Source organism: Capricornis sumatraensis, chromosome 2 (genome assembly GCF_032405125.1).
Source record: "Capricornis sumatraensis isolate serow.1 chromosome 2, serow.2, whole genome shotgun sequence".
NCBI lineage: Eukaryota > Metazoa > Chordata > Mammalia > Artiodactyla > Bovidae > Capricornis > Capricornis sumatraensis.
The window spans coordinates 37,249,099-37,272,559 of NC_091070.1; the positions used below are offsets into that span (position 1 = coordinate 37,249,099).

Genomic DNA, 23,461 nt, shown 5'->3' on the forward strand with positions numbered 1-23,461 from the left:
CCTGTGGCCATTTCTCATAGACGAGCCCCCTCCTCCGGCTGGAAGCCCGCTGCATGCCCTCCCGGAGCCAGAGACGCGAGCGTGGAAGGGAGCGCCCGGCGCCCTCCCGCACCCGGGTGGGAAGCAGCCGCGCTGTCCGGGCTCCCCCTCCTCAGGTCTCGCCGCCAAGAGCCCGGATGTTGGATTCAATCCCTACGCCGGGTGCTTCATTTCCATAAAAGGGCAGCGACTCGGCGGGGCCGAGATTGCTGCCGCCGCGGGCGCCCCCGCCTCCCCCGCACGGCTTGCCTCCGCGCCGCGGGCCACCCCTCCCCAGCCCGCGAGTTCGCGCGGCCTCGGCCCCGAGAGCGGTGGCGGGGGGCGGCGGGGGAGGGGCGAGGCGGCCGGACCCGCGGAGGGCGGCTCGGCGGGGCGGGGAGGAGGGAGCTGGTCTCGGACTGAGGGGGCGGGGAGAGAGGGGTGGAGCGCGGAGGGAGAGGCGAGGGGCCGCGACGGCTGGACTCCATTAGTCGCTCGGGCCAGGACGCAGCGTTTCGCCGGCTGAGGAGGGGACCCGACACCACCGCCGCTGCCGGGCGAGCCCCCGCTCCGCGCCTGTTGCTGCTCCAGTCTGGGCCGGGAGCGCAAGAAGCGCGCGGTGAGGGGCCGGGCCCGGCAGGGACTGGGGAAGCGCGGGTTGGGAGGAGGACCGTGGAGCCCGCGGACGGCCTCTCCCGGGCCTGGGTGCGGCCGGCAGGCAGGCAGGTGAAGCCCGCCGCGGTCCGCTAGGCGAGGGCCGCTAGGCTGGGGCCGCGCGGAACGGGCGGCGCCGTGTCCGCCGAGGGCCGCCGCGGGGCGGGAGCCGGGGTGGCCGCGGGAATGGGCGCGGGGCGCAGAGTCCTGCCGGCAGCTGGCCTCGCCGCCGGCTCTCCAGAATTCGTGCGGAAACCCTCGCGTTCTCCACCTTCTCTCACCCGCGGCTGACTCTGCGAGTTCGGTGGGATTTGCTTTCCTTTGGGGGAGTGACGCTGACGAGAGCCATTTCCTCCGTGCTCGCAGGAAGGAGCCATGGCTCTGGACGGGATAAGGATGCCAGATGGCTGCTATGCGGATGGGACGTGGGAACTGAGCGTTCATGTGACGGACCTGAACCGCGATGTCACCCTGAGAGTGACTGGGGAGGTGCACATTGGAGGGGTGATGCTCAAATTGGTGGAAAAACTCGGTGAGTAGCATCCCGGCCGCGTCAAAGTAACGACTTCTCAGACTGGGCGCGCGGGTGGGAAGGGGGGCACTTTAAGGCGGGAGGAGGGGTGGATTTTGGAAGTCTTGCTTGGCATCCCGCAAATGCTTTTTTTTCCTAATGTAAGACTCCCTTAATATTTAAAGAAGTAGGGTTTCCCCTTTTGCCTCTTTTTTTGTATTGCTACTCTGAAATTTTAATAATTTGGTGATTTCAGTCGAACTAGTACTCTTAATTGCGTAGGAAATAGAAAAAACTTAATTCTTAAAGGAAGTGAGAAGAGTGCGCAAGTGAAGGTTGGAGGGTTATATTACAGGGTTTGTGGTTATCAGTTCCTTACCTTCAGTGTACCTGAATGTTGGTGACGTTTGACATTGAGGATGATGCAAAATCTATATAAAATTAAATTCTGTTGAAAAATGTTCAACTTCTGGCGTTAATATGAAAGTTTTGTAGCAGTGCTACTACGTGATGGAGTATATTAAAATGTTCCAGTCATCCACTCTTAGAAGGGGTGGGGCAGTGTTTGACTGTCTATAATAGTCCGTGCTTTTAAGTTATTTCGAGCGTTGGATTTTATGTAAATAACAATCTAGTGAAAGAATTTTGTTTTAAAACGCAGATATTATTGACTGTAGATTGGCAATATTTGATTAGGTACAAATATATTGATTTAATACTGTTAAGTTGATTGATTTTAACACTGACTCACTCATACTAACATATCCAACAGTGTGAAGTGTAAGAAAATTTTTCAGTACACATTTGTGATGGATGAAACCATTTTCAGATGGCAGAATCAACTAAAACTATTCAGTAGATGCTTTTATTACAAGAGAAATGCTTGGAGGACTGTTCCTGAGTTTTAATGTGTCATTTGTTTGTAGTACAAGTTCTGATAAGTGTTGGCATTATCTTTTTAGGCTTTGTATGTGTGTCTTTTTAAAACACAGCAGTCCTTCTTCAGGCCACTCTGGAAAAGTAGAAAAACGGTTATTTATCAGGAAATGTATTTCTTATCAAGGATTAGTGTATACCTTCTGTATAAACTTAACGAAATTGTGCCCCAATGTAATTGCATTATAAGACAGCATTCATTTAGGTGGACCTTTTTTGGATCAGTGCAGGGAGTTTAATTATTGAAGGACCATAAAGAAGCTCCTTAGAGGGAAACCTCCTTAGGAATGCGCATTGTTTGACTCTCTGCGACAGAGCCCAGGAGGGAGTCCCCCTGCTTTGTAACCCTTTCAAAATTAGATTCTGCTGTGTGTTTACCTACATAACTGTTAGTTATCATTGTTCTTATCTGATTTGACTAAGTCAGTCACTGTGCAAAATATTTGAGTCTTTTTTGTCCAGCACTAGTAAGGGATTGTTTAAGGAAGAAAATATCAAATATAATTGTTTGTACTTCCTTTGTTTTCAAAGGGAGTAAGCATTTGCTTCAGAGATTGCTTTGTATATGACAAATGGGCCTTATTAATACACTGGTTTCAATAAGAGATATTATTGTGAAAAAGCTGTTGAAGGTGACTGAGAAAACTTGTAGTTCTTGAAAGCCAGGCTTTATCTAATGAATAAATAATGACTATGTTGCATTGATTGGAGCTGTTTATTATAGAATCACAGGTCTAAATAGAAATACAGAGAATAAAGTATTTGCAGACAGAACTGATGTTAATTTGCAGTGACTATAATGTTAATCTTTTAATGTTGATATATTTAAATTTTTTATGCAGTGAAAAGAAACCCAGTAAGGTAGGAAATGTATACATGAAAGCCTTACATCTTTCTTGAACTGAACAATATTGATCCTCTTAGATTTTGATTTTCAAGTAGAAAATGTTCTTTAGCGTAATTCTGACTTTCCCGTTTGGTAAAAGTAGGGCTTAGTGAATTTTTGCTCCTGGTTTTAGGATTAGATATTTTGAATGGCAAGCTATTTTGTTACCTATTGGCAAGTAAATAGAGGAGAAATTCTGGACAGCATTTTGACTTACAAATAAGGCTCGTCAGATTAGAAAAGAACTTTTTAATTCTTCAGAGTTGCCTAAAACTGGAATGGCCTACCTTCTGAAGCTGTAAGTTGTGTTACTGAAGATATTGGGCAGACTGGATGGTTACTTGTCAACAGCTGAAGTGGATCAAAGAAGCTTGCAGAGTTTAGATGAAAAGACATGGAGGTCATGGCACAGATCAGATGGTGCAGGGTCTCGTGTCTGAGGGGGTTGTAGAGCAGGGATGGACGGTTAGCAGAACCAGGCTGCTCTGCACTCGGAGCAGTTACGGTACCGAAGAACAGCCTTCACCTATGTTTTCAGACTCCACATGCCTTCTTATTTTCATCATAGTGTGTATGAATAAATATCAGAGCATTATGTTTTAAGGCTGTCTTGCACATAATCAGTGATAACAGTTATTTCTCTGGGATTGGTAGATTTTATGATGACTCCTTCCTTCAACATTGTGTTAAAAATTTTGTGTGTATGTGCACACATGAAATTTTCTGCGAAGAGTCTTAGCTTTCATTAGGTTTTTGAAGAGGTCTATGATCAAAGATTTGGCCCTTGAAAGTTAGCCTTATTTTGAAGGTACAGTGTTCATCCCAGACTCAGGCACTTTAATGAAGCAAGCTAAAAAAGTAAATAATGCTTCCAGCAACATCTTTATATTTAGAATTTTATAAAGAATTTGGGTGCTTCAGGTAAGGTCATTCAACCGTGATTCTTAGATTTATGACCTTAATTCAAAGATCTACGTGATCCCTTTTAAATTTTAGTACACAAGACATTTGTTATTCTGCTCAGATCTTTTAAAAGAAAATAGAGTGTACACCATGGAAAAGTGGGATTTAGGGAATTATATCCTGATGTCACAGAAACTTCTTGAATCTGTGACTTTAGGTTGGTACTAGACAAGTAATTTCCATATCAATCTTCCCAATGTTTATACCCCATTCTGAAAATGAAAAGTTATTACACTTGATTTTTTTAATCCATATTGAAAGCTTTAAGTAGAATTTTTAAAACTTACTTTACTGTTTGTTGAAAACAATTTTCAAAGCTAATAGTTTTTTTTTTTTTTAAGAAAAGAGTTAAAATATAAAATATCAAGGTTAAGGATTATAAAAATAAGATACCGGAGAATAAAATTATAAAAATAGTTGCATTTAAAAATAAACGTTGCAGGTAGGGAGGAGGCTCAGTTTTATGGGATTCCCTGATGTACCTTTGGAGATCACCAAGAAATATTAAAACTGTTCTACTCTGTAGAATTCAGAGCTTAGTTAAGTATTGAGGATTCAAAATGCCAAAAGATGCTTTGTTTCACTGCATAGCAAAAGGCTACTGTTTCTGGATGTAGCCTTTGGAAAGAAGTCATCCTCACTTTATTGTGTATCATGTTCTTGCTATAATAATGAAACAGAATACATTTATGTTGGAGTTGTGTGTTAGGATTAAGTTAAACTGTGAATTTAGCATATATGATGCCACCCGCCAAAGATTTTGGTTCAGATTACCTTAAAAATCCCTTAAAGTGATAAATGATGGTGAAGTATGGTTTCCATTCATTCATTCCATCTCATAGAATTATAAAATAGCTAGTTTTTCCTTCAGAAATTCCAAAAATAAATTTCTTTAGTTGGACCACAGATGAAGAAAGTGGCTTGCATTTGGGGCTTTGTTATACAAAAATACTTTAAATACTGGGATCAGAGCTTGGCGAGATGCACATGGGGAGAAACGCTTACTTTACTGGACAGCTCCCTTATACTCCTGCTTAGTGCTCCTTGGGGAGGGTGTGCTTATTTAGTGAAATGGTGTCTATGTTGTTGAAATCCTCAGTTTTTTTCCTCTGAGGGCTTATGATTGAATTCATGGAAGTGAAATGTCAGCATGATGCAGCGTCAGTGCATTCATAGTGGACTATATCAAGATAAAAATTTCTGAACATCTTTTGAAGTAGGGTGGGAGAAGCACTTCATGGTGAAATCATATATATTAGAATAAGTTGAATTTTAGTTAAATATGTACTGTCTTAGAGCAAGTTTACTCAGTATTTGCTGCTAAGTCACTTCAGTTGTGTCTGACTCTGTGCGACCCCATAGATGTCAGCCCACCAGGCTCCCCTGTCCCTGGGATTCTCCAGGCAAGAACACTGGAGTGGGTTGCCATTTCCTTCTCCAGTGCGTGAAAGTGAAGTCGCTCAGTCGTGTCCGACTCTTAGCAACCCCATGGACTGCAGCCTACCAGGCTCCTCCGTCCATAGGATTTTCCAGGCAAGAGTACTGGAGTGGGTTGCCATTGCCTTCTCCTTACTCAGTATTTAGAGTACTCTTAATGATCCATAAGAACTGGACATTGAATTTAATCTGTTTCTCAGCACATCTGAAGCTCTTTAAAAATAAAGGACACTATGTGAATTGTACTAAAATTCTCATAGCATGTAATAAAGTTCAAGCTATTCTTTGGATACATTATGGGTTGTTTGCTGCTGTGTTTTATACCCAGTTTTTAAAAAGTCAATAAATACTGTTTGATTCCAAGTAGAGTTAACTTATATTTATAGAGGCACTAAAAAGAATGTATCTTTTTTATTCAGTTTGTTAGAAAAGATAGTGTTGGAAATGTCTATTAGCTATTAAAAACAGAAAATTTGAAGTTTTGTTTCTTTTATCTTCAACTCTTTATTTTTTGTAATTTCAAACTTACACGTTCAAGAATGATAACTGAATACTATAATCTTCATTTAGATCATCTGTTAGCATTTTTCATTTGATTTCTCTGTGCACATACACACATACTTTTGGGAACCATTTGAGGAAGTTACACACATCATAACCCTCCATCTCTAAGTACTTAAAATATGTATCACCTAAGAACAAGGACTTTCTCTTTCATATTACATTACAGTTATCAAGTTCAGGAAATTAAACATTGATTTGATACTGTTGTCTAACATGCATCCAGATTCATATTTGGCAGTTGTTCCAGTATTGGCCTTTGTTTTTTTCCATCCAAGATCTCATTCTACATTTAGCTGTCAGTAAATTGCCTTCTTTACTTAGTTTCCTTTAATATACACAATCGCTACCAAGTTTAGGACCATAAGAGATTATGTAATATGTGGCTTATTAATATAACATTGAAATACATATAAAGTAATAGTACCTGTCTCCAGACTTCACAGCCATCCTATGGAATAGTTCCTTAGCATTTGTCTTTTCAAGACATTGTTTTACCTTTTTTTCACAATAAAATTGTTTATCAGTGTGAATTTCACTTCAGAATGATTGTAGGGTCTTCATACACCTTTATCTTTAAAACTTAGTTGTCTTCTTAGCTTACTATTGGATAAGGTATACAATATTTTTACACATCATTGGGTATAGGTTTCCATCATATTAGTTTTCTTTAGGCTAGTAGACACTAATAGATAAACAGAATAATAAATAATATTCTGGCTCTGCCACTTATTAGCTTGTGTGATCTTGGACAACTAATCTAATCTTCTAAGTGAGTTTTGGCATCTGTAAAATTCCAATTTTAAAAAACTTTCTCTTAGATCTTGGTGAGAAAAGAGATAATACATGCGAAAATGCATTATATGGACTATTTGTGCTATACGGATAAGAGTGGCTGTTTTCTCAGTGGCATTGAGAGTCCCTGAATATCCTGAAGTGGAGGCAGGGGTCGGGGAGGAACTCCTTTTAAAAGGAGTTCAGATGTAATCTAGACTGTTTAAAAGGTTCCAGCTTTAATCGTGGAGAATTACGCCACTCAGAAGAAGCCTAGTTTGGGACTGCTTTGTGCTCTCAACCCCCAACAGCTAGGAAAATAGCTATCATTCCACCCTTTCGCTCACTTCCAAGCATACATGCCTCTGTAATGTAGCAAAGAGCTATTTAACTACTGTTTTCATGAGATTTCTGAAATGGAGTGGACCAGTAAGTGGACAATGGTATTCCAGAGATTTGAAATATTTATAACCATGAAGCCCTCAGTAGTATGTTTTTTATTGATTTGTAACAAAGGAATGATATACCATTGTGTCTTGGCTTGTGAAAACATTGAGCCCATTTAGAAATTAATGGAAATGGTTTAAGAAAAAAGCTAATATGTGCAATATTTTTGTTTAGATAATTGTCTTACTGAAATAATTTAAAAATTATGCTGATGCCGTAGTATATTACAAAGTGGTATATATGCCCAGTGTGAGGTAAACAGATACTCTAAAAAAATATTTTAAGATAACTTTTTAATTGAGATATAATATTCTGCACTCATATTTGTGGTTACAAAGTCATATCTACTATAATTCTTTTGTAACAAATTTTTGCATAATTACTGCATTTTTTGCTTATTAATTTTTCTTAAAATCAGGCTTACTGAGGTATAATTTACATACAATAAAATTCATACTTTTTAGTATACTGTGCTGAGTTTTAGCAAATGCATGCAGTCATAAAACAACCACAGTCAAGACATAGAACTTTTCCAACACCCCAAAAACTTGTCTTTGTGTTTCTTTATAATGAGCCCACCCCTTCAACTCCAGCTCCTGAAAAACCACTGGATGTCTTTTCCAGAATGTCATATAAATGGAGCTTTGAGGGTGGATTCTTTCACTCTGGTGACTCAGCTAAAGAATCCCCCTGCAATCCAGGAGACATGGGTTTGATCTCTGGGTTGGGACGATCTCCTGGAAAAGAAAATGGTAACTCACTCCAGTATTCTTGCCTGGGAAATTCATGGATTGGGGAGCTATGCAGGCTACATACAGGTCATGAGGTCACAAAAGAATTGGATACAACTTAGCGACTAGTACATTTTAGTAGTGAAAGTGAAGTTGCTCAGTAGTGTTCGACTCTTTGCAACCCCATTGGCTGTAGCCTGTCAGGCTCCTCAGTCCATGGTATTTTCCAGGCAAGAGTACTGGAGTGGGTTGCCGTTTCCTTTTCCACCAGATCTTCCCGACCCAGGGATCAAACCTGGGTCTCCTGCATTGCGGGCAGACGCTTTACCGTCTGAGCCACCAGGGAAGCTCTTTACATTTTAGTAGTACATTTTATTTAAAAATAATTGTTCAGTTCAGTCGCTCAGTTGTGTCCGACTCTTTGCGACCCCATGAATCTCAGCACACCAGGCCTCCCTGTCCATCACCAACTCCCGGAGTTCACTCAGACTCACGTCCATCGAGTCAGTGATGCCATCCAGCCATCTCATTCTCTGTCATCCCCTTCTCCTCCTACCCCCAATCCCTCCCAGCGTCAGAGTCTTCTCCAGTGAGTCAACTCTTTGCATGAGGTGGCCAGAGTACTGGAGTTTCAGCTTTAGCATCATTCCCTCCAAAGAAATCCCAGGGCTGATCTCCTTCAGAATGGATTGGTTGGATCTCTTTGCAGTCCAAGGGACTCTCAAGAGTCTTCTCCAACACCGCAGTTCAGAAGCATCAATTCTTCGGCGCTCAGCCTTCTTCACAGTCCAACTCTCACATCCATACATGACCACTCGAAAAAAGCATAGCCTTGACTAGACGGACCTCAGTCGGCAAAGTAATGTCTCTGCTTTTGAATATACTATCTAGGTTGGTCATAACTTTTCTTCCAAGGAGTAAGCGTCTTTTAATTTCATGGCTGCAGTCACCATCTGCACTGATTTTGGAGCCCCAAAAAATAAAGTCAGCCACTGTTTCCCCATCTATTTCCCGTGAAGTGATGGGACCAGATGCTGTGATCTTAGTTTTCTCATTGTTGAGCTTTAAGTCAACTTTTTCACTCTTCTTTCAGTTTCATCAAGAGGCTTTTTAGCTCCTCTTCACTTTCTGCCATAAGGGTGGTGTCATCTGCATATCTGAGGTGATTGATATTTCTCCCAGCAATCTTGATTCTAGCTTGTGCTTCTTCCCGTCCAGCGTTTCTCATGATGTACTCTGCATAGAAGTTAAATAAGCAGGGTGACAATGTATAGCCTTGACGTCCTCCTTTTTTTATTTGGAACCAGTCTGTTGTTCCATGTCCAGTTCTAACTGTTGCTTCCTGACCTGCATACACATTTCTCAAGAGGCAGGTCAGGTGGTCTGGTATGCCCATCTCTTTCAGAATTTTCCACAGTTTATTGTGATCCACAGTGTCAAAGGCTTTGGCATAATCAATAAAGCAGAAATAGATGTTTAGCGTAATACATTTTAGATTCTTGTGTGTGAGTAGTTGTTTTTATTGTTCAGTTGTAGTTCATTTTATGAATGTGTACCACAGTTTGTCTGTCTACCAGTTGTTTCCAGTGTTTTCAGAGTACCACTGTTGTTTCTAGTTTGCGGAGATTTTATGAGAATTAACAATTGTTCCGAGTCCTCCAGTAGCATTTGGTATTGTCAGGTGTTTTTGGTTTTATTTTTGTTTAATTTTATTCAGTCTAATAAAGTATGTAATGATATCTTACGATGATTGTAAGTCACACTTAATGGGTATGATGGGAAGCTTTTTACAGGCTTATATGCCATGTGTATATCTTAGTAAATTGTCTTCATATCATTTGCTTATTTTTTTAATTGTTTGTTTTCTTGTTGAGTTTTAAGATTACTTAATAAATTCCAGATACAAGTACTTTATCTGATAGGTGTTTTGTAGTATTTTCTCCCAGTCTGTGGCTTGTCTTTTTATTTTCTTAACAGTATCTTTCAAAGAGCAAAACTTTTAAATTTTGAGGAAATCCAATTTTATCAGGTTTTTTCTGGATTGAACTTTTGAAAAATTGTCTTCCACAAGGGAATTGGTTAGTCAGAATTTGAAACTTTTTGCCCTATAAGTTGTATAGCTTCTGTTTATTTTTGTATGTTGAAAGGAGAAATACATGAAGTATAGTAGTGATCATGTATCAGAAGGGGAATAATTGCATCATATCAGTTTGAAATAATGTAATTACAACTTTTATGTGGTAAAATCTGAGCTATAAAATAATAGGCCAGTGAAAACTGATTTATCAGCAATCCATTAGAAGACCTAGATATTTTAGAACATTAGTCATAAAAATAGATCTGTAATAAAGCATCATTGAATAATTAAAATTTTAGGGTGTAATGTTATCAAAAGAATTAAGTCTGGATTATAATCCTGACCATGCTACTTAATAGCTTTGTGATTTTTAGAAAGTTTTTAAGTCAGAGTTTTCATGTTAAGGGTCTCAGTTTCCTTATCTGTACAGTATAGATAAAGACAGAAGCCTTCACTTAAGTTTGTTACCTTACCTTTGTAATGTTATTGGAAGTCTTTGAAAATTGTTCTTCAAATATAGTATCCTCTAAATAGTATCATTGTGTATAAAGGGTCATTATTTGAATCCTTCATTCTTTGCTTTTTGTCTGCCTTCCTTCATTGACAGTATTACACTATTTATTCATAGTGACTCAGAGTTATGTGTAGAATGTTGAAATTTTTATTTTCTGATATTTTTTCTCAGTTTCAGTAATTCTGCTTCTAAGTGAGTTAGTGTTCTTAAGAGAAGATGATAAGCGATAAACGGTTGAAATGAGAAGTTTACATTTAGATTTCCCTTCCTTTCATGATTCAGTCTGCAGACTCAATTATTTATTATTTAGTTGTACAGACCATCCAGTTTCAGTGGGTAACCCTTATACAGTGTTCAAGGTAACAGAGCCGATAACCTTCAGCCCAGAGGAGGTGACGTTTGCTTTGGAATCTGTAGTGAATCTTTTCTCAGATATTTACCTATCTTATTTTTATATTATGCTGTAACTAAAAGCTACATGAGGTATTTTAAAGATCAATTTTAAAGCCTCAGTGTAATGATGGTTTTGATATCTTTTCTTAATGGAGCATTCAAGGTTATGAATAAAACACCAGTGACGTGCTAGCATTATTGATTGCAGATGAAGATGTCTGTTGGATAAGTGCCTCCCAGTTTATTGTTCCTTAATGTAGTTCCTGAATTTCATAACCTTTGAAATTAAAAATAACTTGAAAAATGCAGACAGTTGCTGTATCAGTTTAAGCTTTTATGCAAGGTGTTGATGCAATCTGTTGCTGTGATAGAATGCCCTTGTTGTGGAGCATAGACTGTGGGAGGGCTTCCTAACTGTCATAATCCTGATTTTGCAGCCCTGTGGTGTGTGACCTAACCTGTCTGTGCCTCTGGTTGCTCATCTGCAAAATGGGAATAATAACAATGTCTTTATCCTAGGATTATTATAAGGACTCAGTTAATATATGTGAAGTATTTTAGAATAGCCTCTGTAAATGGAGCTATGTTGATGAAGTGTAGCTATATAAAATGTTCCCTTTTACCAAGCTAGAGAAATAATATTTTATAAAAGATCGGGAATGTGTCATTTATAAAGGTGAGCCAAATAGTACTGATTTATTCTCTGCCATATTAGGAATGTATTTTAACTTTATTGTGCTTACCTTTATCACTATGGGGTTTCCCTGGTGGCTCAGACGGTAAAGAATCTGCCTGTAATGCAGGAGATCTGTGTTCCATCCCTGGGTCAGGAGGATCCCCTGGAGAAAGGTGTACTGACTACCCACTTCAGTATTCTTGCCTGGATATGACAAAGATGGTTTAGAAGCAATAGATTTTATATTCCAACATATAGAAAATTATAGATAAACCATGCTTAAATGGAGGCTATTCCAATTTAATATTCTGGTTTAAGCAAATGCCTTTTTTAAAAGGTTAACTTTGTCAATGTTTTAAGGACTTAAGTCCAAGACATGGCCACTTAGAGTTGTATATGACCTTGGCATATTGTTTTAACCTTTCCTGATTATTAATCTCACTTAACCTTTGTTTACTTCCTTGCTTCTTAGAATTAATGTAAGAAGTAAGTATGATGTAAAAAGTATTGGGATGACCAAAAAGTTTGTTCAGGTCTTTTTCAAGAGATGGTACAAAAAAACCTGAATGAACCTTTTGGCCACACCAATATTAACAGAATCTTTGGTAATAAGTAGAATGCCTATATTAAGAGCTCAAAAAAAAATGTTACCCTCAGTTATCCTTCAAATACTATGTAAACCTAAAACAACAATTTGAATTGTGGGTTGAAATAGCCTGGTTTATTTTCATTGTATTTATGTAGTACTTAACCAAAACCCCTTCTTATTTTCTTGCTTTTTTAAGTTTTGTTTAATGGTTCTGAACTCTGGAATGTGTTCCCTGAGCTAAACTGCCTGGGTGGGAATACTGGCTTCCCTCCCTATAAGCTTTGTGACCCTGGGTCAAGTTATTTAGCTTTGTGGTGGCTTAGTCTCCTATAAATAAAATGAGGGTAATAATATATTTACCTCATATGAGTTGTTGTGAGGATTAAATGAATACATATGTGTAAAGGACACAGTGGTGTATAGTGAGTACTGTTAGGGAGATGGTTGTTGTTCAGTTGCTCAGTCTTGTCCAGCTCTTTATGACCCCATGGACTGCAGGATGCCAGGCTTCTCTGTCCTTCAGAGTGACTGTGGTTATTTTATTGAGGATCCTAATGGACGGCTAGGATATCTCACTTTTCCCTGATGAATTTGGGGAATAAGTGCCTTAAAAGAACTTAGACTAGGAAAGAGGGAATTTAGAGCAAGAGGAGACATTCACGTATAAATATTCCCACCCAAAGGTAGGTCTGTACATTAATTTTTTGTTTCAATAGGTTGAAGTGAAGTCGCTCAGTCGTGTCCGACTCTTTGTGACCCGGTGGACTGTAGCCTGCCAGGCTTCTCTGTCCATGGGATTCTCCGGGCAAGAATACTGGAGTGGGTTACCATTTCCTTCTCCAGGGGATCTTCCCGACCCAGGGATCAGAGCTGGGTCTCCCGAATTGGAGGCAGATGCTTTAACCTCTGAGCCACCAGGGAAGAGAGGCTTATAACATGTGGCATTTGTGAGGATCAAAGAGGTGGTAAACTTGACCCATCAGTTGTAGCAGCAAGCAAACATTTATGGAGGGCCACAATAAAGTGTGGAAAATTCTGAAATAGATGGAAATACCAGAGAACCTAACGTGCCTCTTGAGAAACCTATATGCAGGTCAGAAAGCAACAGTTAGAACTGGACATGAAACAACAGACTGGTTCCAAATAGGAAAAGGAGTACGTCAAGGCTGTATATTGTCACCCTGCTTATTTAACTTATACGTAGAGTACATCATGAGAAATGCTGGGCTGGAAGAAGCACAAGCTGGAATCAAGATTGCTGGGAAAAATATCAATAACCTCAGATATGCAGATGACACCACCCTTATGGCAGAAAGTGAAGAGGAACTCAAAAGCCTCTTGATGAAAGTGAAAGAGGAGAGTGAAAAAGTGGGCTTAAAGCTCCACATTCAGAAAACGAAGATCATAGCATCCGGTCCCATCACTTCATGGGAAATAGATGGAGAAACAGTGGAAACAGTGTCAGACTTTATTTTGGGGGGCTCCAAAATCACTGCAGATGGTGACTGCAGCCATGAAATTAAAAGACGCTTACTCCTTGGAAGAAAAGTTATGACCAACCTAGACAGCATATTCAAAAGCAGAGACATTACTTTGCCAACAAAGGTCCGTCTAGTCAAGGCTATGGTTTTTCCTGTGGTCGTGTATGGATGTGAGAGATGGACTGTGAAGAAAACTGAGTGCCGAAGAATTGATGCTTTTGAATTGTGGTGTTGGAGAAGACTCTTGAGAGTCCCTTGGACTGCAAGAAGATCCAACCAGTCCATTCTGAAGGAAATTAGCCCTGGGATTTCTTTGGAGGGAATGATGCTAAAGCTGAAACTCCAGTACTTTGGCCTCAGGCGAAGAGTTGACTCATTGGAAAAGACCCTGATGCTGGGAGGGATTGGGGGCAGGAGGAGAAGGGGATGACAGAGAATGAGATGGCTGGATGGCATCACTGACTCAATGGATGTGAGTCTGAGTGAGCTCCGGGAGTTGGTGATGGACAGGAGGCCTGGCGTGCAGCGATTCATGGGGTCGCAAAGAGTCGGACACGACTGAGCGACTGAACTGAAATGAACTGAAGCATTATATTAGGTAATGGGACATAGTCCCCACATAAAATCTGAACGACTTTCTAGTAAAAAAAAAAAAAAAAAAAGATTGCTTTGAATCGACAGTCTCAATGTGAAGCACCAAATATGTGGTTCAGGAAGATGGTGGAGATTTAGAAGCATGAGCCTAGATTGACTGACTTTATTTGAAGAGAGCCAGGGTGAAAAGTTTGGAAGAAAGGTATTCTGGATTGAAAGTTGTGATGTTTATGATGTATTAGAGACTAAGAGAAATAGAAAATATGATTATAGAGAGGAAAGATATCATTAAGTGAGGAAATGGTATTCTATTTTCTTCTGTTATTCCTTCATTCACCTACTTGCTTTTTTTTTTTTTTCACCTACTTACTTTAAATGAGAACCTACTGGAGTGCCAGCTACCATACTGCAAATGCCAGAGACAAGAAGTGTACAAAATTAACTTAATCCTTAGACTGATTTGACCTGCAGTCTTAGGGGCAAGATAATCTTTAAATAAGTAATTGCTATTATGTGATGAGTGTTATGATAATTAAAATAGTTATCAGAGAGTATATATACTAGGGAACCCAACCTAGTATATGGGGAAGGGTTTCTGGAGGAAATTACATTTAAATTGAGGGCCAGTGGTGTCCACCAGGCTCCTCTGTCCATGGGATTCTTCAGGCAAGAATACTGGAGTGGGTCGCCTTTTCCTTCTCCAGGGGATCTTCCTGACCCAGGGATCGAACCCAGGTTTCCCGCATTGTGGGCAGACGCCTTAACCTCTAAGCCACCAGGGAAGCTATGGAAAAAAAAATCTCTTGGAATCTAAGAGGCTTACTACTGCCTGTATCATATGTTACTGATATATATGAATATGATGTACTTCAAATTTGTAAAGATCTGATGTCTCTTTCCAGTTTAAAATCTGTTATTGGTATCTCACAGCTCTTACCCAATGGTGGAGTAGGAAAGAGCCAGGTGAGTGAGTGGCAGAAGATCTTAGGAAGGCGGTGTAGGATAAAAGAGCAGCAGATTGGGAGAACATGAGAAGTCGAGCATGAGAGCATGGGGGTGAGGGAAGGCTGCCATTTGAGGAACTGAGAGTCTGTGTTGATGGAGGAATGGTCCTGGGGAACCAGGGACTTGACAGGCTTAAGAAATAAGCAAATGCTTAAAGTGCATTGTAAACCAAATTTAAAAGATTTAGTGTTGTGGTAAGAGCTGTGAGATACCAATAACAGATTTTAAACTGGAAAGAGACATCAGATCTTTACAAATTTGAAGTACATCATATTCATATATATCAGTAACATATGATACAGGCAGTAGTAAGCCTCTTAGATTCCAAGAGATTTTTTTTTCCATAGCTTGTGCTGTAGTCCTGTATTAGAATTTGTTTCCATACTTCTTTTTTGAAGTATAGAATGAATAGCTAGTGCCTTTGACTAATTTCAAAAAACAAATCCAGTTTTAATACTCCATGAGTCAAACACTAACTGATAAATTCAGCCTTGATGTTACTCTTAGAATTTGTCAGATGTTGACATTGCATGGACTTTTGAGTCCAGTCTTCTAGGAACTAAGCCAAACTGAACCAAATTTGTAGTAAGCCTTTAGGATTGGATAGAAAGTTACCCACCCTCTGGAAATGAATAATTGACATGCCTTCTGTTTGTGTGCACTCTGTAATTGCACGCATGACTTAATGTCATCTGGTAAAACTTCTTAACTACTCGAATTAGTGTATTTTGTAATAGCAGATATTATGGCTATTTGAAATAGTATTCAATTGATACTGAAATTAATAAACATTATTTTGTGTTTGTGAGTAACTTCAGAAGGCGATTTGTAAACTTAGTTGATTGTGTTTTGCTTTGTAAACTTAGTTGATTGTGTTTTGCTTTGATGGGCAAATTCCTGAATTTTCAATCAAGTTAGCTATGTCAAAGAAATGTCAACTAGTCACTTGGTATCAGAAGTTTAGTTTCTAAATGTTTTTAATCACTGGTTGATGCATCTGTTTTAGTCACTCACTGAAATCTTAATGTAAAATAATAATTTTCTTATGCTAAAATTGAATGGAGTACTTTAATTGAAATATTTTGACAGTTTGAATGATATGTAAACTTTGAAATGGTTTACTGCTTCTACTAACAGAAGACAAACATTTTATTAAGAATAGGACATATCAAAATTTTGGAAACCATCAATATTTTGCACAGTTTCAACATACATGTTTTAGTTATCATGGTTTAGTTAACACCAGTTATCTAACAACATGGTTCATGTTTTAGTTACCACCATACTTTTGTTTAATTGCATAAAATACCAACTTTGCTTCTAACTCTTCAGTCTACAGTTCACTGTGTCAGTAATAGACGAGTACGTTTAAGAGTTTTCATGTTACTTGCATATTACAAATATTTATTGGTTTAATTCCATGTACAAGGCCCTGGGCTTTTTGCCTTTGAGGTCCAAGATAAATAAGACCAAAGACCCTTAATTGAGTGGAGGAAGGGAGTTACATAAAATCAATTATAATTGATTGGGATACATTATTCAGAATGCTAAGATGTACCTAACTGCTTTGGCAAGAGGGTTAGTAAAGACATAGAGATGGTAATATTTGGTTTTTATGTAGGATTTTGTCACCCTGATGAGAAGGAAAAAGAAAGGTATACAACCAAGGAGGCAAAAAACATCAGGGTGTTTCACAAACTAGGCCAGAACATGAGTTGTAGAACCTGGGGACAACTAAGCATCGAGGTGCACAGAAGGTTAGGATTTATATAACCCACTGAGAGGTTATAAAACACTTCAGCAACAGAGGGACTTGGAAAGTTAAGTAGAGAAGTAAAATTATCAAATTTGCATTTTAAAAAGTAACTCAGATAGTTTTGTAAAAAATGATATTATAGTTCAGACGAGATGTTGAGGACTTGAGCTAAAGCAATGTAATAAAAGGAAAGAAAGGGACACATTTAACAGCCGTTTGAGAAGTAAATTCCATAGTATTTGGATACAAAGAAAAACAAGGAGACATAAGTTCAGCCTTAGAGAAATATATTCAACAATTTTTTTTGAGGGGAGGCTCCAAAATCACTGCAGATGGTGACTGCAGCCATGAAATTAAAAGACACTTGCTCCTTGGAAGAAAAGTTATGACCAACCTAAACAGAATAATAAAAAGCAGAGACATTACTTTGCCAACAAAAGTCTGTATAGTCAAAGCTGTGATTTTTCCAGTAGTCATGTATGGATGTGACAGTTGAACTATAAAGAAAGCTGAGCGCCGAAAATTGATGCTTTTGAACTGGGGTGTTGGAGAAGACTCTGGAGAGAGTCCCTGGGACTGCAAGGAGATCAAACCAGTCCATCCTAAAGGAAATCAGTCCTGAATATTCATTGGAAAGACTGATGCTGAAGCTGAAACTCCAATCCTTTGGCCACCTGATGTGAAGAACTGACTCCTTAGGAAAGACCCTGATGCTGGGAAAGATTGAAGGCGGGAGGAGAAGGGGACGACAGAGGATGAGATGGTTGGATGGTGTCACCAACTCAATGGACGTGAGTTTGAGTAAACCCCAGGAGTTGGTGATGAGCAGGGAGGCCTGGCGTGCTGCAGTCTGGGGTCAGAGTCGGACATGACTAAGCAACTGAACTGAGATTAAAGATTTTAAAGGTTAGGTCAATATAATTAGTTTGTATCATCTTGGAGGGGCTTCCCAGGTGGCACTAGTAGTAAAGAACTCACTTGCCAGTGCAGGAGATGTAAGAGACACGGGTTTCATCCCTGGGTCAGGAAGATCCCCTGGAGAAGGGAATGGCAACCCAGTCCAGTATTCTTGTCTGGAGAAGCCCATGGACAGAGGAGCCTGTTGGACTACAGTCCATGGGGTATAAAGAGTTAAGCATGACTGAGTGGCTTAGCAAACACACATGATCTTGGTATGAAGGGAAAGTGTTAGTCGCTTAGTCGTGTCCAACTCTTTGCAAACCCATGGACTGTAGCCAGCCAGGCTCCTCTGTCTGGGATTTCCCAGGTAAGAACACTGGAGTGGGTTGCCATTTCCTCCTCCATGATCTTGGTAGTCTTCACTTAATTTGTTGAATGGATGGGGTGAGTGGGCAACAGTTACTGAGTTTTGGAATATTTACATGCGTCATTGCCAGTGTTTGCTGTTTTCATTTTATTGATTACTGAAAGTGTATGTCAGCTGAGTTAGCTCTGGGACTTTGTTAAAAGTAGTTTCTTTCTGTTTTTCATTGCTGCGGAAAATCAGGAATATACTTATTTCTAGTATACTAATAATCCTATTATAGTTACTTGAATTAAGTCATAGATCGTGTTGTACTGATGTAGTATAGAATGCACTGCTGAGAATCTCTTGGATGATTATTCTAGAGTAAAGGATGATTCTGGAAGGAGGGTTGCTCTTCTAGAATAAGATTAAAAATAACTGAGGAATTTACTTCTGGTCTCTCTAGAACAGTCTTAAGGAAGAGAAGAATGATTTAGAAGTTGTTTCAGTTATTTTTATGTGATACAGAATATTCATTTTATAATGTAATTTTATTTAATCTCTAATATAAAATAAGAAGTGGTTAGTTACATTATTTTTCTGAATTGCCTCTTTGCTGTTGATAATCAGTTTCTATTCTTCACTTGTTTAAACTCAGTTTAATTTTGTTCAATAGTATATGTATTCCTCAAATAATTAAATAGCTACCAGCCATAACCTTTTTGAATTTTATTGTCTATAGCTATCATTATTAAATCAGTTGAACATATACATAATATAAATATTCCTTCACATTTGGTGTTTTGAGAGTGAACTGATGAGTGACTTTGCAGTGTTGGCTGGTTCTAGGCACGACCTCCTGAAACCAGTCTTACTTGAATCACAATTTCCATGGTCCAGTTCTTATTATCTATTGAACATACATATATATATATCTTAGGATATATCTTGAATTGATTAGCTTCTTGGTGCCTGTGAAGACTGGGGTCCATTATATACAAATTGACGTTTCCAGTGTATGGATAGTATTGGAACAGAGAAATGGAGTGGTTTGAGTGAGTATTTCCCCGTAGTTCTTTGAGACCCTAATGAAAGAGCGGTCTCTGATGACAAGGTTTCTCTGCCTGGGGTTTGTTTCCCTTGGGCAGAGGTGAGTCAACATAAATTTAGACTGTGAACCCATTTCTTCATGCCAACTTCTTAGCTGAGATTTCAGTTAGGTGCCTATTAGAACTGGAATCTGACCTCTCTGCCCCTGAGGATCTGTAGAGCCTCAAGCAAGAACCTAACCCCACTGAACCTGGTTTCCTTATCTATAGGAAGAACTTAGATTGGGTTGATTCCTAAGGACTTTTTCAGTTCCCAGTTTATGTGGTCTTTGTAAGCCCTACTGTGATACTGGCAGGGAAAGGCACAAACTAATAAGCAAGTTGTTGAAAGATGCATGATGTCAGACTTAACGGAAAGTTAGTTGAAACTCCCACCAGAATTTTACTCGGCTCTTTCCCTTCAAGATGACTTGAAGTCTACCCTACGATAGTCCTGCTGCCAGTGCACGCCACTTTGCTCTGAGTTAGGAATGGCAGGTACCGTTTTAAGAAAAGGCAGGAATGAAATACAGCCTCCATATTTCACTTCTCAACACTCTCCAGTCCCTCTGGCAAGCCCTGGGGTATTTCCACTTCATTTAATAATCCCTTTACCTCCCTACCTATACTCCCTCTCAATTATAGTGCTTTCCTGGTGACTCAGACAGGAAAGAATCTGCCCCCAGTGCTGGGGACCTGGGTTCAATCCTTGGGTCGGGAAGATGCTCTGGAGAAGGGATCAAATTTACAATTCCTCTGTCCTTTGATTGTCTCATCTCTTGAAACAGGAATTGTGATAGCATTTACCACTTAGCATTTTTGTGAGGATTAAGTGAAAGTATGTTAAGTGCTACTGATACATGCTAAATGTTCAGAAACAAATCTTGGTGCTGTTGGTACCATCCATTTGATTTTCAAGCCAGGAACTTTCTAGCATTCCTCTTCACCTTCCAGCTGTCCTCTCTCATCTATAATCAGTATCAGTGAGACCTGTGATTCTAATTTAGACATATCCCTCACATTTGGCTCCTTTTTAGCTTCTGCCTTAGAAAAGGTCCTATTCCCAGAATATTGCAGTAAATTTCTTGTGCCAGGTTCTTTCTTTTTCTGATTCACTCTCTGTGATCCCATCATAATTACCTTCATAAAACCATCTGATTTAGAGCCACTCTTGTCTATAGAACAGTTACTCTTGGTATGTGTTAGAATTCCCACATTAAGACCCAGGTAAAACGTCCCCTTTTCTTCAGAGCCTAATCAGTCTTCCACGTTTAAAGTTATTTGCTCCTGTTGCATTTTGCTCTTTTATCTTTTTATCTCATTATATTTGTTTGCGTCCCTCATTTGAACAGCAAGAACCTCTAGGATGGGAATTCTGAGATAAGTGTACCTTAAGTATATATTCCCATGGCCTAGCTTAGTATCTGGCATATAGCAGGTCCTTGGAAAATGTTTATCGATTCATTTACTGGTTGTGTATCCAAAGAGCAACCCTTTGTCCAGTTTGCCTATTTCCTTTTTTGGAAGGCTGAGTGATTAAAAAGACAAGGACTTGAGAGTAGTTCTGTGTTTCAGGAATTGGTGAGGAAAGCAGAAGGTAAAGCTTTTCTATTGTGAGGAACTTTTTTTTTTTTTTTTAGCAAAAAAAGAAACCTTGGCCTAAGGCGATAAATCCTAGCTGGGAAAGAGGTAGGAGGCCAGTTAATTCCTACAGTATATGAAGGATGAGGAGGGAGTAGCCAAGTGTGCTACTTTTAGCAGGAGAGCTTCTCTCCCTCACCACTTAACACCTCCATTGTTTTTAAGCTTCTCTTCCCTCCAGCCCACACTGCAGATGCCTCTTAGCAGTTTTCCTTACATCTCTAGCTGAACATCAACCATATATTCTGCAAAAAGCCTTATGATATCAGTTTAGTGGAATATTTCTCATAGTATACTTTGGACTATTTTAGATTTGGGTAATAGTCTGATTTGGAATCTATTTATAATGTTTCCTTGTGGCAAATCTAAATTCTAAGACTCAAAAGAATTTTTTGAACATAATCATTGCATACTGTAAGGATTGTCTTGAGCAAAAGATAATGTAAGAAAGAAGAGGAAGTCAATATGGTTTGATTCCCCATGTCTTGGAGAATCTGTGCCACACTTAGTGTAGACATGTTTTAATTCTGAATTTGAAGAAGAAAAAATGAATTTTTAAACATAGAACTAAATAAATCTTAAATATTATTTTTCATGTTGCTTTAAGAGTAACTTCCTTGTTGTTTTCTTTTTTTTGTTGTTTCCCAGACTTTAAACTTTTTATTTTGTATTAGGGTATAGTCAGTGAACAATGTTGTGGTAGTTTCAGTGAACAGCAAAGGGACTCAGGCAACATATACATGTATCCATTCTATCCCAAACCTGCCTCGCGTCTAGTCTGGACATACCATTGAGCATGTGCTGTACGTTAGGTCTTTGTTGGTTATACCTTTTAAATATAGCGGTGTGTACATGACTATTCCACAAGTCCCTAATTATCCCTTCCCCCTGCAACCATAAGTTCATTTTCTAAGTCTGTGAGTCTCCTTCTATTTTGTAATAAGTTCATGTGATCATTTCTTTTTAGTTTTCACATGTAAAGGATGTCATATGATATTTCCCCTTCTCTTTCTGACTGACTTCACGCAGTATGGCAGTCTCTAGGTCTCTCCATGTTGTGGCAAATGGCATTCTTTCATTCTTTTTAATGGCTGAGTAATATTCCATAGTACACATGCACCACATCTTTATCCATTCCTCTGTCTATGGACATTTAGGTTGCTTCCATGTCTTGGCTACTGTAAATAGTGCTGCAGTGAACATTGGGGTTTTTCTCTGGATATATGCCCAGGAGCAGGATTGCAGGTCATATGTAGCTCTATTTTTAGTTAAGTTTTTTTTTTTTTTTTTTTAAGGAACTTCCATACTGTTTTCCGTAATGGTTGTGCCAATTTATATTCCCACCAACAGTGTAGAAGGTTTCCCTTCTCTCCAGAACCTCTCCAGCATTTGTTGTTTGTGGGTTTTTGATGATAGCTATCGCTATTCTGACCGGTGTGAGGTGATATCTCACTGTAGTTTTGATTTGTATTTCTCTAATAACGAGTGATAGTGAACATCTTTTCATGTGCCTATTGGCCATCTGTGTGTCCTCTTTGGAGGAATGTCTATTCAGGTCTTCTGCCCATTTTTTAGTGGGTTGTTTGTTCTGATGCTATTAAGTGTCATGAGCTGTTTCTCAATTTTGGAAACTAATCCCTTATTGGTCACATCATTTGCAAATATTTTCTCCCAATCTGTAGGTTGTCTTTTCATTTTGTTTATTGTTTCCTTTGCTGTACAAAGGCTTTTGAGTTTAGGTCTCATTTGTTTATTTTTGCTTTTATTTTCATTATTTTGGGAGAGAAATCAAAAAAGATGTTGCTGTGATTTATGTTAGAGAGTGTTCTGCCTATGATTTTCTCTGAGAGTTTTATAGTATCCAGTCTCACATTTAGGTCTTTAATCCATTTTGAGCTTATTTTTGTGTCTGGGGTTAAGGAATGATCTAATGCCATTTTTTTGCACGTGGCTGTCCAGTTTTCCCGGCACCATTTGATGAAGAGCCTGTCTTTCCAACATCATGTAGTTCTGCCTTTGTCATAGATTAATTGACCATAGGTGAATGGGCTTATTTCTGGGTTCTCTGTACTGTTCCATTGATCTATGTTTCTGTTGTTGGCCAGTACCATACTGTTTTGACGACTGTAGCTTTGTGGTATAGTCTGAAGTCAGGAAGCCAGATACCTCCAGCTCTGTTTTTCTTTTTCAAGATTGCTTTGGCTATTTGGGGTCTTTTGTGTCTCCATACAAATTTTGAGGGTTTTTTTTTTCTAGTTTTGTGAAAAATGCCATTGGTGCTTTGATAGGGATTGCATTGACTCTGTAGATTGAGTTGGTAGTATAGTCATTTTGACTGTTGATTCTTCCAGTCCATGAACATGGTATATCTCTCCATGTGTTTACGTCGTCTTCATTTTCTTTCATCCGCATCTTATAGTTTTCAGAGTACAAATCTTATGTCTTCTTAGGTAGGTTTATTCTGGGATTAATGTTTTCTTGAT

At 39.2% G+C, this 23,461-nt stretch overlaps 1 protein-coding gene across 2 annotated transcripts in view; it reads left to right on the forward strand.

The window, feature by feature from the left end:
* The first annotated feature begins 509 nt into the window (after window positions 1–509).
* Window positions 510–23,461, forward strand: part of FERMT2 (FERM domain containing kindlin 2) — a 74,237-nt gene continuing 51,285 nt past the window's right edge. For both annotated transcript variants that reach the window (XM_068966595.1, XM_068966594.1), the window contains exons 1-2: window positions 510–637; window positions 1,039–1,204. In XM_068966595.1, the coding sequence (XP_068822696.1) occupies window positions 1,048–1,204 (157 nt within the window). In that variant the 5' untranslated portion in view covers window positions 510–637; window positions 1,039–1,047. The remainder of the gene's footprint in view (window positions 638–1,038; window positions 1,205–23,461) is intronic.